General features: G+C 37.3%; 1 protein-coding gene across 1 annotated transcript in view; it reads right to left on the bottom strand.

Annotated features, from left to right (window-relative positions):
• POU6F2 (POU class 6 homeobox 2) overlaps nucleotides 1-16,214 on the bottom strand; it is a gene marked incomplete at both ends in the record, with an annotated part of 307,735 nt that overhangs the window by 48,300 nt on the left and 243,221 nt on the right. Inside the window, one exon of the mRNA XM_082045495.1 lies at nucleotides 9,254-9,400. Within this exon, the coding sequence (XP_081901621.1) occupies nucleotides 9,254-9,400 (147 nt within the window). The remainder of the gene's footprint in view (nucleotides 1-9,253; nucleotides 9,401-16,214) is intronic.

The raw sequence follows: 16,214 nt of genomic DNA, 5'->3' as shown, positions 1-16,214 counted from the left end.
GACAACACACAATTCTTTGAAATACTCTAGATTCAAAACAGAAGACGGAGAATCCTTCCTCCTGCAGGGCAGCTCCTGTTCAGGGAAGCTGGTGGGTCTGCACATAGAAGCCTATGGCTCTGCATCTGGCTGGTTATCACTATGAACGTTACATGAATACAACTCAGTTGCTGGTTACTGTAAAAACGATTTAAGTCCTTCAGCAATTTTCTCCTCTTTGTGTGCTTGAGGAAGACGTAATTTTTCATTTTCAAAATCTTCACAAGATGTTGCTAAAATATTTGGGTTTCTTACGCTTTCACATTTCAAAGCAAATACTGCACAGCAAACACAGGGTAGCCCCAAATTTCCACTCCTTACTTGCATCTCTAAGACATTGACATACAGATGTCAAGACTGCAGCCCAACAAGAAAGCTGATGGCTTTTATTTGTGCATGAAGATTTATGACTTCTAAGAAATTCCATACCTTCCCAAAACAACTGCAGTGCTTTACCAGTGAGTCAAGTACCTCAAATATTTATCATTTTACATTATCGTCCACATTTGACAGAGTGACCTGGCTTTTTTTCTCTTTGCCCAGATAGCCCTTCTTGATCTTCTTCTTCTTTTTTTTTTCTTTTTCTTTTTATTTTTTTTTTTTGATATCAATGCCATTTGAGCAGAAAGTAAAATTCTGACATTGGAAAAAATTGATATACATGCAGGATATATTAGATAAAATCTAAATAAAACTAAGCACCATCTTACATAAAGACATATATATATATATATATATATATATATAATATATACACTTTTTTTTTTTTTTTCCAGAAATGTTGAGGTACATCTGGAAAGATAATTCGAACAAACCCTCAGATTTGGTCCACTGTGTCCTCTGCTTACCTACAGCCTTCCTATAGTCCAATGTGCAGAGCATTCCCTCATAAGAAGATTTGGATAGTCTAAAGGTGAAATCTCAAATTAAGAATAGCTGAGGAACATTCCTGCATTTATTGTCTCTGGCTTCACCACATTCTGCTGCAAAAGCCGAGTATGCTTCTGTTATCTGCCTTTGTCTAATGCAAATATAAGCAATATGCCTCTCCAAGAAACCCCTTCATAAAGATTTTTAAATCCAGATGAAATTAAAACGTTCAAAGAAACTGAAACAAACAAAAAAAATTCTTAACAAAGACACACAAAACCAAATACCATTATCAAACTTGGGAGTATTCTACACACTTCTCCTGGGAGGAGGGCTGATTTGTGACAGTCACTAGTCATGTTTCTTAATGCGTTACTGGAAAGTGATAAGATATGATGATAAGGAGAGCAGTGTGAGGACCTCCATAGAGCAGAAAGATTTCATTGACTGTGATGTGTGTCACCGGTGATAACAATGAAAATTTGCCATGCTTATAACCACCTCATGATGCGAAGATAAACAGATTATAGGAGTGGTAGGTGCTTCTTTTAGTTACTAGTTTTTGTGAAAATAGTAGGTAAGCTGAACTAGTAGTTAGCTTTGTTTTCTCCTCCATTGAAAAGCAATCAAGAAAGCAATGACAAAAGGATGTGTATGTCCTGTATTTCTGACTTGAAATTATTAATTTAGATTAGTGAATAGCATTTTCAAAAGTACCTAAATGCTTCAGGCTTTTACGGCTCTCTTCAAAGTGTATTTACTCCACATAATACAGCATGTTGCCAAGACCCCAGAGCTAGTAACTAATGAGCTAGATCCTATGTCACCTTGTTGAGAAGCAGAATTAATTAGTATTGCCATAACACCATACTACTAAGGTTTTTGGCTTCTGGGATCTGTACTAGTCTGTCACTGTCTGAGACATATAAATGTTCTGTCTCTTGGAGTTTGCTTGCAATGCTCCATTACAGTGCACAGACGTGCCTTCAAGCACTAAGATTCGTAACACTGACTGAAGGAAACTCAGGCTTTTACAGGTATGTAAGTTGCTTTTGAAAGTAAGAGTTAGGCACTTCTGAAAAAATATCTAGGTCAGAGATACAGAACATTGGCAGAGATCCAGGCAAGAGGCTACAAATCTGGAGTGTGAAGCTCAAAGTAAGATTCGTTGTAAGCTAGATGAAATAAATTTTGGAGGCCTTTCTGGATAGCAGCTGATCATTTTCAAGCTGAAAGAGATTACAATACACAGTTGTCCTTTCCTTGGTGTCTGATTGGGGACTCCGGTTGTGATCCAGTATGGCTCCAGTATGAGTTTTGAAGTAAGGAAAAGTTCCTCACTTTTCTCAAATAACGATGTTACCCTTGCAGTTCCTATTTGCAATAAGTACTATTTAACATATCTTCTCTTGTCCTGGTAGTTTTTTGGAGTATTAGAGTCTCCTCTACTCCTTCCTACTAATTTTCCTGGAGCTTTAGAGGAAAGTGGTGCGTCTTCTGGTTTGAAGCCAGCCTCTTTGTAAAAGCAGGTTGTGAGTTGGTCATACTGCATTTTTGCCACATTTTTACAATTGTTGGTTCTTTGGATAATTAATTTCTGAATCTTTTTTACCCTTCCCTTTTTTTTTAAATCCTGTGAGAAAGATTCTCTCCGTTAGATATGGTGGCGCCAGGGTAGTTCCGAACTCCTTGTTGTTATGAGGGGTTAGTGGAATATCACTTTTCCATGTTGCGGATGGTAACTGTTTTAAATTTCAGCAATGTTTAAAAAAATATGGATATGAATTTCACAGACGCTCACTATTGTGGGTATCCAAAATTCATGAGTGATGACTGCCTAAAATAGACAGAACAGACTAGCCAGGTCTTGTTTTGGTATAATTAACCTCACTCTCTGCTCCTGTCCATTTCAATGAAATTACCAATTTGCATGACCTGAGAGTTTGGTCCATACATTCTTACATTTATGCCACTGTGGCTAAAATTGAGGTTAGATGAATAGTACAGTAGAGACATAGTCAGCAAAACTATGTTAAAAGAATTATTTGTCTTTTGATTGAAATTCACATGGGAGGTAATTAAACAAATAGCCTCCTCGATGCTCAACTGTGGGGAGAAGAAACCAATGCAAAAAAAATTCTTCCCTTACAACTGACCTTTCTCATAATATGTGCCCTTTTCTTCCTGAAAACAGTAGAAATAATGTATTCAGCCCAATAAAACTTTGAGAAGGGGAACAGAGACTCAGACTCCACCCAGCAGAAATTCAATATACTAATATGAATGTCTGGCAAAGGGTCTTCCAAGGAATGTTCTTAAATGCTAATATTATTTGATTGCTACAATCCCTCCCTTTAGCCTCTTCCTCAAAATGTGCCTCTTTTATTATCTCAGGCTTGTAACGACACTTCCATAATGTACATCGTTCTGATACCACCAACTCAGATCTCTGTCAGTCTTAGCCCTGGAAAGACATTATTAGTAGTCATTACTTAAACAATTATTGTTTAGATTATTTTGAACACTGTTAGACATTGTGAGGGCTAAAATATTAGTGGTTAGCATGTATTAGAGATGCAGAACTGAAACAGATGCAACAATGACCACAACTGTTAAGAGAAAAGGCTAATGGACACCACACAGCTGAAGAACAGTATGAATTGCACATATTCAGAAGGACTTTGAAAAGTGTTTCACATCACATGGCTTTGGGTCTTCCACGTCTTATGGGAGAGTTAAAAAACAAAACCAAAAACCACACACCAAAAAAAAAAAACCACAGAAGAAAACTAACTAAAACAAAGCCAACAAATGACCAACATGCTGTTTTTAAGTCCCAGGAGGAAGCCCACCATGCATTCCCATTGACAGCTGCCTATTCTATTGGCTAGTGTAAAAAATAACTAGGTTACATGCCACTCTCTATGTATCTTCTTGGAGATGACTACTAATTTGACAATATGAACTTTGACCTGTAGCTGTCAAGTGATTCTTGCATCTGTGGTTCAAGAGAACTGAAAGTTTTATAAGCAACTTTGCATATACATACTGATTTGCACATCATAGCATACTCTACCAGCAAGAAAAAGGAGGAACAATTGTAGAGTTGCACAATACGGTAAAAAGTACAATATATTAGTCCTTTTAGTATCTGTACACAAAATTACACTATTGTCACTGAATATGTACTTCAGTGATTTAACAGAAACAGTGTAAATCCCTGTAAAACTATACTCTTCAATATTCTAATACCTTATTTTTATTTAGCTGAAAACTGTTCATAATCAGCTGAAATGAAATTGAAACAAAGAATTAACAAAAAGAAAAAAAACCAAACACAATAAAATTGGACTCCACACTCATTTTTTATCACTTGTTTAACAAAACTGCATTACAGCCTACCTTAGACTTAAAAAGTTTATTTGCTCTTAGAGGAGAGATAGCACCAACTGAATACTATTTGAAGAGAAAGAAAATACCACAATCATCTTTTCCCTGCCATTTTGTAATTAGCTTACCCTCGAAAAGAAGGTAATGGCCTTGTCTATGGGAATAGAGCAGTCCCAGCACAGTGGCCTATCAGGTCTTTTCCAGATTGTGGCCTCAGCCACTTTAACTAAGACAAGACAGCTGCTACGCTTAAAATTATCAACTCGGTTTGCAAGTAATGCTTACCGTGCCAGAAAAGTAGTTACAGAAAGTGGTGAAAATAATAGTACCTCCATGTACATATGTAATAGTTGGGAGGACAGAAATTCCCTTCTGAATGAAAGAGACTTCAGCACTTTCCAAGTCAGTCCACAATGAGGACAATGCTATTTTTTAAAAATCCTACTCCCTTTTTTTATTGCACATGACATATTACATTGTACTGTACAGTGTGTGGTGACGAGAAATTCCCTGCTTATTTAATTGTGATCCTTCAACGGATTTGAAAGGGAGTGCTTTATTTCCATTTCTTTAATTTACTAGTTCTTTAGCTGATGATTTTATTAACCCTTGTATTTGAGAACTGATGCTTAACAAAAAAGACGACGGAAAAAAAGGCCTTTGGCAGTATTGTGAAGGCCTGGAACTGAATAATGCACTTTAATAATGAGGGATAGCGCTATGGCTTTTGCTGATGGCTGTGACCGGCTCTGTGACCTGATTATGTCGCAGAGTGTCAGCAGCTGAGACACTACAAAAGGGAGCGCATCCCATCAAATCTATCTCCATTGTAATCACTCGCACTGCTGAGAGGCTTGTTAGGAGCAGGGAATCCATCAGGCCTCATTAGCACCATTTACCATCAAGAAGCTCAAAGAGCAAACGTGTACCCTCTCATCAGAATAATGAGAACCAAAGTACTCCTATTATCTAATTGAATCAACAATGCCCCTCTCTCTGTTTAGTTTCCTGAGCTACTTGTGGACTATAACTCTCAAAAATTAGTTATTTTTTTTGTTAATTGCCAGGGCGGAGCTGTGCTCAAGGTTTTTTGTACACAGAAGGTTTTCACATGTAAAGAGCAAGGCATGGGCACAATGAAGCCCAAGTTCCTCCAAGGGCATTCTTAGATTATACTGATGCCATCCCAATTAAATCCACTGTCAGATTAAAGTAAGTACCATACAATTACACCACATTTACTTAGGTTTTCCTGTTAATCTACCAGGAAATAGAATGCCTTGCCCTCTTTAACCACAAGACAATTCATAATGCCATCTCTCATCACACTACTTTTTTACTCATTATGGTAAAATGTTATTTTGCAATTGCTGAATTAGGATGTATTTTTCTCCTATTAGACAACTCCCATCTCTCCAAAAAAGAAACAAAACTTACTCAGCAGCCATACTTAAAATGTATTTGATGACGCTGAAGTCAACGGACTTAAACAAATGCAACTGATGACAATTAATCACTATGTTTTAGCCAAGTAGGAAGCCGGCTTGTAGGTAGCACCTATGGAAACAAGAAGCATCAGCCTTGCTTCCCTATTTCTGTGGTTTACCTCCTTACAAAGAAAACAGCCAAAATACACATTTTCTGTATTTAATAGACATGGTAAAACCCACTCAAAACTCCTGGTATTTTCTTTCTTTTCCAATAACAGAGCAAAAAGGAGAGATGACTGGTTGTTACATCTCAGAAGAGTCCAAGTGCAGCAATGGCACTAGGATCCTACTATAAGGGCAGGTTGAAGCCAAGCAGGTAAACAGCTTCTCTTTGAAATCAGTTAATCTACTGACAGGGTGGAATCTAGCAATTCTGCTTCCCTGGCCTTCAAATTTAACATATGAAAGCCTACTCCTGCAAACGCTTCCTGAAAAGTGCTGAGGGCAAACAGAATATAAGCCCATGTGTTACATGGGCCAACAGCTCTTCATAGTACGCCTCTGAAAACGAAAATTTTATTTAGAGTTCTCTACCTGTACTGTATCAAATTAATCAGGTGATCTAATCATATTATTCCAATGGATAAGATCCCTTGGCTACAGTGTTCTTGGGGAGCTCTGGTATCTAAAGCAAAAAAAAAATCAAAAATAATAATACCGCGGTGAATTTAATAATTAAATGAACAACAAATATGCTATATAAATGATAGTTAATATATATAATTTTGTTACTGTGATTGTAAGAACTCCTAGACTATTGGGAATTAAGGCCATGCCATATGTCACTTAAAAGATCATTTCCCTAAATTTGCCATAGGATCTTGGATTTGACCTATAGCTTAATGTCTCTAGGGATTTTACTGATCACCATATATTTAGCTAGACAGATGGACATTTACAAGCCCTGAATTTCTATAACGGAAGCAGCATATAATTACAAAGATTGAACGTACAAACAGTCTGGTAAGTCATCCAGCCTTATATTTGCAGGAGTGAATTTTGGGTATCACATTTGTAATTCTTTGGAAAGGGGCAATTTTCAAAGGGCAGATTCTTAACATGTGATGGAAATCTGGCTCCTTAACAAGTCCAAGCAGATAATTCAGAAATGAAGTATCCCAAATTACTATGCACTTATGCTCCCAATTTTGAAGAAACACACCTTTCAGTTCTTGTTCAGTTGCTATAATTTTATTATTTGCAGGGAATGTAATTTAATTTCTGGACTGTAGTTTAATTACACCGAATAGTCCTGTTTTGTAGACAGATAGCTTCAGAAGTGTGCTCTAAGCATTAGGGTTTATGCTGAATGCTATAAAAGTGGGTGTTATATTACACAGTTCTTATCAATATTTATCTATATTGTGGCAAGGTCTGCGATACTGATTATAAACCAAGGAACATTTGTAAAAACAAGTAATAAAAAGGCAGCCCTTATTCAAAAGAGCTAGGCAAACAGATAGATTCTGTAATTTTATCCAACAATAGGGAAGATTCTTCCTTTCTCTTCTCTTTCTCTGCAACCTGTGGAACTATTGGACTTTACATTATGTGTGGAATAAACAAGACTCAGCCTGAGGGAATCTATAGTTTATTTCAGTGACATCTTCACAGTAGTATTTTTTTTTTTGAACTTTCAATGAATGGCTACTCTTCACTTACATTTTCTGTGGAGAACATGTAAAGGGAAAACTATTGAAAAACTAGTCTGGGTTTATATCTTCAGCTCCTACAATGAACATCTTTGATGCCAAGTGCCTCACGTGAGTGGCGATTGTGAACCATTTCTGGAGCACAGATAGAAACAAGCAGGCTTCTAGGTTGGAGCTGATCTGACTATGAGTTATAGGTATTATAACCAACTTTTCTTCCAAACCAATACCCCATCCCTCCAGAAATCTTAATAGGCTTTTGAGAGCCTCCATTTAAAGCTGGCTGCATAAAATGATCCTTTGATGAAAAGGGATTGAAACAAGGGTTAAAGTAGACATTGAAAGGTTATTGTAGAGGGCACATTGTTCATACAATCCTCCTTTAATATGTGTGGTGTGCACCTGCGATAAGATGATTCATTAGATAAGGCCTCACTTTGACAAGCTCCATCGTTCAACCCTCGGGGTAGTGATGGAACAATTCTGCACCCACCCAGTAAATATAACAAGGTCAGCATTTTTTTTCCTGGGACTTGTATGGTGATAGTGAAGCTCAGGATGCATCTTTGTTGATGTGTTATGTTAAAAAAAAAAAAAAAAAAGTGCTCCTATAAAGTGTTGCCTTTTATTTTTTAATGGGCCAAAAAAAAATTTCACCACTGTTCCAAGGAAATAACATGGTGATAGAAAATCACTAGGAAAAACCTGCTCTTCATTTTTTTTCCCATTAGAAACACTAATAGTTGACACTAAACTTTAGATTCACATATCATCTAAGCTGCATCATTTCAATAAATGTTTACCAGGGCCCAAAATCCACATAAGGACTGTGGATATCACTGTACACCCAATTTCTACCATGTAGAATAATGACATTCAAATTACTCTGTTACTACATCCAGCCATAACTTACATGAACAGATTTGTGGAAGTGACTTTATGTGAAACAAGTAGCTGTGTTAATTTTAGTCCTAGTAAATGCAATAAAGAATGGCAGTGGCCACAATCTGAAAGCTACTTAAGTACCTTGCATCAATTGAATTATTTTTATATATATATATATATGGATTCATATCTTTCTGCATCATATTAAGACTGAAACTGAAATAATTTGCAACAAATAAACAGCTCCCAAGTGCAGATAACACACAATTTCTCTCTCAGACAGACGATAAATATTGTTCAAGTTTTTGTTTGGAAAATTTTCTGTAAAGCAAAATTTTCTCCCAAATTTGCATTATACACTGGCAGATTCATTGCAAATTGTTTAACTTAGTTAATCAGCAAATGAATAAGCCACCCAGTTAAATCCATTCCAGATACACCATTACAATTTCAGTTGTGTTCCTTTATTTAAAACATTTAAAACATGTAATACCTTTTTAAAATGAAGTAATACAGAAATGCTACAATTTGAAAAAAAAAGTGTGGTTTTGTTAGAAGCATAGCACTTTAATGTAGCTATCTGTTATTAAGCATATTTAAGTGGATTAAGACATCTGGTATGTTTGTTAAGAATCACAAGTTTGCTGGGCTTTTAAAATACCATATTATTGCGCTATTGTGATCTTTTCAAAAGACTGAATTAAAATAAAACAAACCCTAAGCCTTTTCTGGCTTGAAAACATTTTCCAATAGCTCCTAACTTCCTCCTGGTTCTCAGACTTTCCATTTCTTACCTTGTCTGGCAAATCAATATTTATTTATCTTCAATATGTGCACTTTTAAATTGCTGTCATACAAGCGGAACTCATTTTTGTCCCAAGATCAGCCTGCCATCAGAATTCACTGTTTGTTCCATCTTCCACTCACCTGTCCTTGTGCATTAGTGACGAGTTGACCTGTGACCCCCTGAAGACTGGAGAGGGCATTGCCAAAGGCCTGGGAGCTTGCTATCGAGCCCATGGCTGCTGCGGCGGCAGCCGCTGCTGCTTGACTTGCTAGCGGATTGTTCACCAGCTGAAAAAACAAAAAAAGAAAGAAAATATCAATGTAAAACCCCCAATAAACACAGAAACGTGGAGTGCTAACTGGGTAACATGAAAGTGAGAGGTTTTGAGAGGTTCTTATTTCTGAGGCTTTGGTGTCTCTTTGACAATGAATGGTTTTTAAAAAGCTAGAGGAAATGCCATGTTAACATTGAAGAATAAAACTCTCTTTTTTACCCTTTATTAGTTTTTTTCGTTGTTATGCTTGATATGTTTCTTTATGTTCAATGTGCTAATGCTGCAGGTGTAGCAGCCTAATCCTGCTGTAAACGGCCATCACTGAAAGATTTGCATTTGATTTTAACAGAATATTTACTTGGGGATACTCAGAACAGAGTTCATTTTACCAATGACATCAGAAATGAGAAAAAACTGCAGATCCTTTTAATTTATATAATTAAAGAATTGGTCTTAACATCTAGATAAATCACCGCAGAGGACTCAATCCTGTGATTAAGTTCAGTAGAAATTGACTAAAAATTCAAAATTCATTTGCGAGATATGAACCTAAGCAACTTACTGCTTCTCAACTGTGAATGATTAATTGCAGGATTCATAAATTTTCTGGAAGGGAGTTGCGCTGCCCACTTCAGTCAGTCCTACCTGGCTGCTCCACATAAAGCACAGTCATGGCTTTCACCTTAGGAGACAACAGGAATCCCACAGAGGAACATTCCCACCAATACATGGGTTTCTCAAACATACAAAATGTGTGTTCCTTTGTCAGAATCAAATGTCCTTTGGGAACTGGCTTGTTCACTGGATTAATCTGAAGTTTATATTTTGTCATCCTTTTCTGAGAATGGACAAACTTTGAACCAAGCACACAGGGATGACAGTAAAAAAAAAATTATATATAAAAATATATATATTTATATATATACATACATATATATATATAAAACCTTCTGAGAACCATCATCACTGGGACAGCTGTCCTGAGAACAATCAAACAAACTGAGATCAACAGGAAGAAAATATATTTTAGAGTGGGTTTGCCCCCTAAAAATCACTACACTGTAGCAGAGCTTGCAAAATGCATATTAGCAGGGTAAAGTAACCAGAAGTTTGAGGGAGAAAAAAGGACAGCAAAGAATTTTTTCTTAGGCTGAGGTGAAAATGTTGAAGCTATCTCAGAAAAGCTTTATGTTTGAGCTGAAATTAGTGGGAGTTCAAAGCCCTTAGATGATGAGTAAATTATCAATCCTGTAGAAATGGGGAGTCACAGACACCAGTAAAGGCTGTAAGCCACAGACAGGCTCTGCTTCAAAATAGGTTATAAAAAATTAATCAGTGATTAATAGATGTTTTAAGCATGTTACAGATATGACTAGTGTGTATGTTATAGATGTTTAGAAGCCCATCAGTAGAAGATGTCAGATACGGTTATAATCTATGCTTATAAGAAACCTACTTGTCTGTTGGACACTGCGAAATCTACAACAATTGATTGGTCATACATTAAAACATCTATTAATCATTCATTAGCCCTTCATGAAGTATTTATAAATGGAACCTTGATATAAAATGTTGCCTAAAGGGGTGCCTTGGGCACATCCAATCCCTCTAGAAATTGTGAAGTAAATAAATAAAGATTAGTAGCAACGCTGGACAGAAAATATGACATCGTTGGAGGAAATATTTTGATTTGGAAAAAATTGCTATTATGAATCTCCAAAACCAGTCCATGCTATTCGATGGCAAGAAAATCAAGCAGGAATAAAACACAAAGGGGGAAACTGAAATGACTGCTTGATTAGCAGTCCTGACGAGCTCTGAAGAGAGAGGAGACGGGCAAAGCTTGGTCCCTGCGTGCAGAGTGCAAGCAATTCCACCGACCGCCCAAGGTGCGAGCCCAAATGTAGTTGCATATGCTCCTCAGCACATTGGTGGTGGTGTCTGAGCATGGCAGTATAATGCCAGATAGGAGTATAGATAAAATTGTCAGTTTTCTGCTCAAAACAGTGACATTTCTTGATTGTCCAGATCAGAAGATGGTAAACCCTTCCTTCCTCTGCAGCACTTCAAGGGCATTGCTGGGACTTGGAGTAATTCCCTTGTAGCTGTAAATACTTGGAGACGAAAGGGGCAGCAGCAGAAGTGTAAGACTTTCAGAGAAGGCCTACAATCTTGTTAGGAACCTACAAATTACTGCACCTATGATTATACAGCATCTGACTGCAGACATAAAAGATAATCTTTCCACAGTTACCTGACATCAGCTGATAAACCACACCAGCTGCTGTAGTTTATGACTTTAGTTGTGTGTAGGAACAGTTACTTGAAGAGCATAAGTAAACTCGTGAATCTAGAAGCTACAAAGGGTTAAAACTGTTTAAAAATCAGACTATCACCTCCTAGAATCTCCTTTCCATTTTTCTTGCTCCAGTTTCCAAAAACTGTACATTTTCAAATACAACAATAAAATTTAATTACAACAAACCCTGGAGACACTCAGGATTGCTTTTAGTTGCATCACAGAGATAAGCTACTTATTAAAAATGATAGCAGAGGCTCTGATATGCATAGGTACCCTGGGTAGTACCATGTTCCAGGAAAAATCACAGTGAATGGGCCAACTCGCAGGGTAAGAGACTTCCAATTGCATATAAAAACATCCCTATCTATTCAATAAGGCTGATTAAAAATGAGAAGATGCATTTTTCTTTGAGCTCTTTGGAAAACTGTTGACTACAAGTTACACTCCGTTAAATTGACCCCTTTTATATTGTGTGCGAACTGGGGATGGAGAAATACACCTCATTTCATTACGTCTGGACACCAAGGTAACTTGTAACACATTATATCTTGTTTTTATTTTAAAAATAAAATCTCTCACTTGAGAGGTTTATGCCATTTCTCAGTACAGGTTTGTATCCCTCAGAACACTTATTGGAAATATTAGAAATATATTATTAAAGATTCCACAAATGCCTCTTCCAATTTTGTTTCTGTATTTAAATAATGTTTCAATTTGGAAGGCTGAGACATTCGGAGCTGTCAATTCCAGTGCCCAAATTTCTGCTCCCACACAAACCAGCAGTTGCAAGAGTAGGTAATAGCAATCTTAGTTTAAAGTGACAGGTCAGCCCTCTCAAGGATACCTCCGCTAATGGCATGATTATATGGGGAAGCAAACTTTATGAGGAAGAATCTTGTAATAACTGAGTAGCTTCACTACATTTTTCTGACTTCCCAAAGCTGAACTTTCAAGGGAAAAGCATATGAAAGTTGTTCTGCTCTAACTCTGTGTAAAGTAGGACCCATTCCACTGCAACAACTAGAACTCACACAAATGAAACTAACCTGTAAAACGATAGGGGATGAAAGAGGCACTGCTTACAAGATCCTAAAATTGTGACGTGTGAAGTGAGAGTTTCTAGGGTTGAGAAATAGACTTCAAAAAGAACAATTTCAAGAAAAGTGTGGTAGAGTCAATCCTGCAGGCAGCTTGAGAGTCACAAATACTGTTTTCTTCTGGAAGAATACCCTCTTTTTTGTTTGTTTGTTTGTTGGTTTGTTTTGGTTTTGTGGTTTGGTTGGTTTGGTTTGTTTGGTTTGGTTTTTCCCCCCCAAAGGTCACTAACTGATTAAGCATTCACTTATTGCTGAATACAAGATCAGATTTGATGGCCTATATACTAATTTTATGTTTCTCTGTAAAATGCATATCCTGCTGAACTTTCATACCCCTGGTCTGGAAATCAAAGAGCCAGTTTTACTTATTACAATATCACCCATTCAACAAACAAAAAGAAAAACCTAAATGATTTGACTAATGAAAAGCCAAGACACTTTGGGATGCCAAAGGATCATATGAAAAAATGGGCCTATAACATGAAAGGTAAGGTCAATTTATGTAGTGGCAGTATAAGAACAAAGTTAGATCTTGTGTGTTTCCTAAGGGACTTTAGGGAGAGGCTACGAGCGAACACAAGCTATCTGAATGCATCAACAGAGAATGGAGGGATGTATTGTGGAGTAAAAGCCAGCATAACTTCATTTTACAAAATAGTAGTGGTGTTTTTCAGGAAGACTGTTAAAACAAAACAAGACAACACATTTCTGGATATCTCCTAGAGATTAAATTAGTGTAGAAAAGCAGTATATTTGATTAGGGACCGACATATCCTCAGTCTCCTATGTACTCAGAAAATCCTTTCTGTAGGGAGCATCACACTACTAGATCAGCTACCAGTCAGCTACTGAGAGCATTTGCCTAAATGGGTGCATTTCAATGGAAAACAGATAAATCCTTGGATTTAAATAAATCTAAATGTTGAGAAGAATCCAGCAATGGATCTCAATCAGAAACATATGACATTTTTATTTTCTCTCTGGACTATGTGAAAATGATCACAGAAGTGAAATTTTCATTAGCATGGCATTTGCTTTTATAGGAACTTTTAACTGAGAATCTATGTGAATTTTATCTGTGTTTAGATTATGAGAGAACTGCGTGTTCCGGTTCCACGCTTTATTCCAGTTTTTTCGCAATTACTCGTGAGACAGGTTATGGGTAGTGGTCACTTGGTCTTAAGGGAAAAAAGACTGTTTCAAACTGAGCACAGGCTTCTGAGGATATTCTGGTACCTTCTTTATTACTGTGACCAGCATTATAATCTGTACCGGGTGTAGATGGCAAGGTTTTGGTAGCAGGGGAGCTGCAGAGAAAGAGGTGGGGGGGCAAAAGAGTGAACACACAGAGGGAACACCAAGGGCAGAGAAAGGAGGAGCAGGTGCCTCACAGCAGAGCAGGTACCACCACAGTAGCCCTTGGAGGATGCCACACTGGGACAGGTGGATATTTCCTGATGAGAACCGTGGTCTGTGGAGAGCACAAGCAAGAGCAGGGGAAAAGTGTGAAGAGGAAGGAGCAGCAGAACCCCCCATTACCCCCTGCACCGTTGGAGGTGAGTAGAGGAGTCAGAAGTGAAAGAGTGAAGTTAGGTGTGAGAGAGGGGGAAGGAAAGTTATTTTAATGTTTCTCTTTTTGTTTCTCGTCGTCTATTTTAATTGGCAATAAATTAATTATCCCCAAGTTGAGTCTGTTTTGCCTGTGACAGTGATGGGTAAGCAGTCTCTCTATCTTGACCCGTGAGCTTTGTCACCCTATTTTCTCCCCCATGCCACTGAGGCAATGAATGAGTGGATTGGTGGGCATTTGCCTGTTGGCCAAAGCGAACCCACCACACCATCCCATTCCAGTAACTGTAGATTATATAAAACAAACAGCAATATGCAAGTATCTTCAATACCTTGATGACAGAGAAGCAGAGTATTCCAACCTAGAAACCCATATGCCTGGTTTATAAACATGAACAGATTGATGCAGAAGTACAGTTTCCCTGGAAGTCCCTCGTAGCTCTTCTGGCAAACCCTTTATAATCTTTTATCCATGCTTATATTCTTAATTGTCTTCAATGTGCACATATACCTTGCACCAGTTGATAGGTCCCTGGACCTGCATTAAATCTCAAAGTCCCTGAAGGAATTTTTAAAAAGACACTAGAAAGACTGCTTCAACTTAATCCTGGGAAAGCATCTAGATACCACAGTGATGAGAGCCAAATAAATGTTTGTAATAATCAACGATATGAAAACTATTTAGCATTTCTGTAGACTTTTCGAGCCAAATTTTTTCAATTAAGGGTGCCTGAGCTCTGTTGGTTTATTTTATTTTTGAGGTCTTAAGCAAAAATAAGTCAAATTTTCAAGAAACCTGTGAATATGCAAATACCAAGAAAGACAAGAGAGGTAACACAAAGCAAAAGAAGTTAATTATATCCAAAGAGACACTGTAATAAAATATTTTTTGATCCCTGTATGTTTTAGCTATCAGTTAAAGACTTTATTTATATATTTATTTTGACCCTCCCCTGCCTTCTTTTTAGTTTATGTAACAGGATAATTACAACGTTTAACTTTTATAAATGAACAACACGGTAAAATGTCTAATAAAATGGCTGTCATGGAGACTAATCATGCATAACTCTTTGAAAACATACCCCAGCAGGCAAATGTTTGAAGCAAATCCCAAATTATGAAAAAAAACCCCAAACCTGTCAACATTTGTTATTTTTACCGTGCTAGGATATGATCAACCTACAAACTATACAATGTAGTTACAATATCCAGACCCATCCAATCATGATGCCTGGAGATTTCAAAACTGCACAGGTCTACATTTGCAAATAGCTGTAGATGGCAAGAGTTCCAAATAGGCTGCTTAGACAGACATTTCAGTATATGCACACGTATCACATATTTATGTGCAGAATACAGTGTAGAGACAAGGATACTAGAATATCTGAAAGCACTGACTTGCCAGAGACACTTAAAATATCTGGTTCTCACAGATACTTAATCTGCTCATTATATACATTTGTTGTGGTTGAGCTATTTGCTGTCTAAATCTATGCTGAATTTTCTATCAAGAATAAGTACTGATAGTGGTATCACTGATGTGACATGACTTGATTCAATGCAAAGCGACGCGACCTGAGGTGATGGGAAGCACGCAGTGCTCATGTGCGCCTTGATATGACATGGAACGAGGAGGATGCACAAAATTTCTCACAATGTCTTCGTAAACAAGGTGCTGCTGGTCAAATTGGAACCAGTCTAAAAAACTACAATGACAATTTACAAAATAAAAAGGGCGTATTTTTAATAGAGCCATGGCAAAGTAAATAAAGAGCAGACATTGTTCCCGTGTCTCTAGGACAAAACTACTGGAGACACGAATAATGAAGAACACAGTAGGGCACAGGCAAGGAGTGAGT

Source organism: Streptopelia decaocto (genome assembly GCF_964273445.1).
Source record: "Streptopelia decaocto genome assembly, chromosome: 2".
NCBI classification, from domain to species: domain Eukaryota; kingdom Metazoa; phylum Chordata; class Aves; order Columbiformes; family Columbidae; genus Streptopelia; species Streptopelia decaocto.
This window is presented reverse-complemented; position numbering and strand designations above follow the sequence as displayed.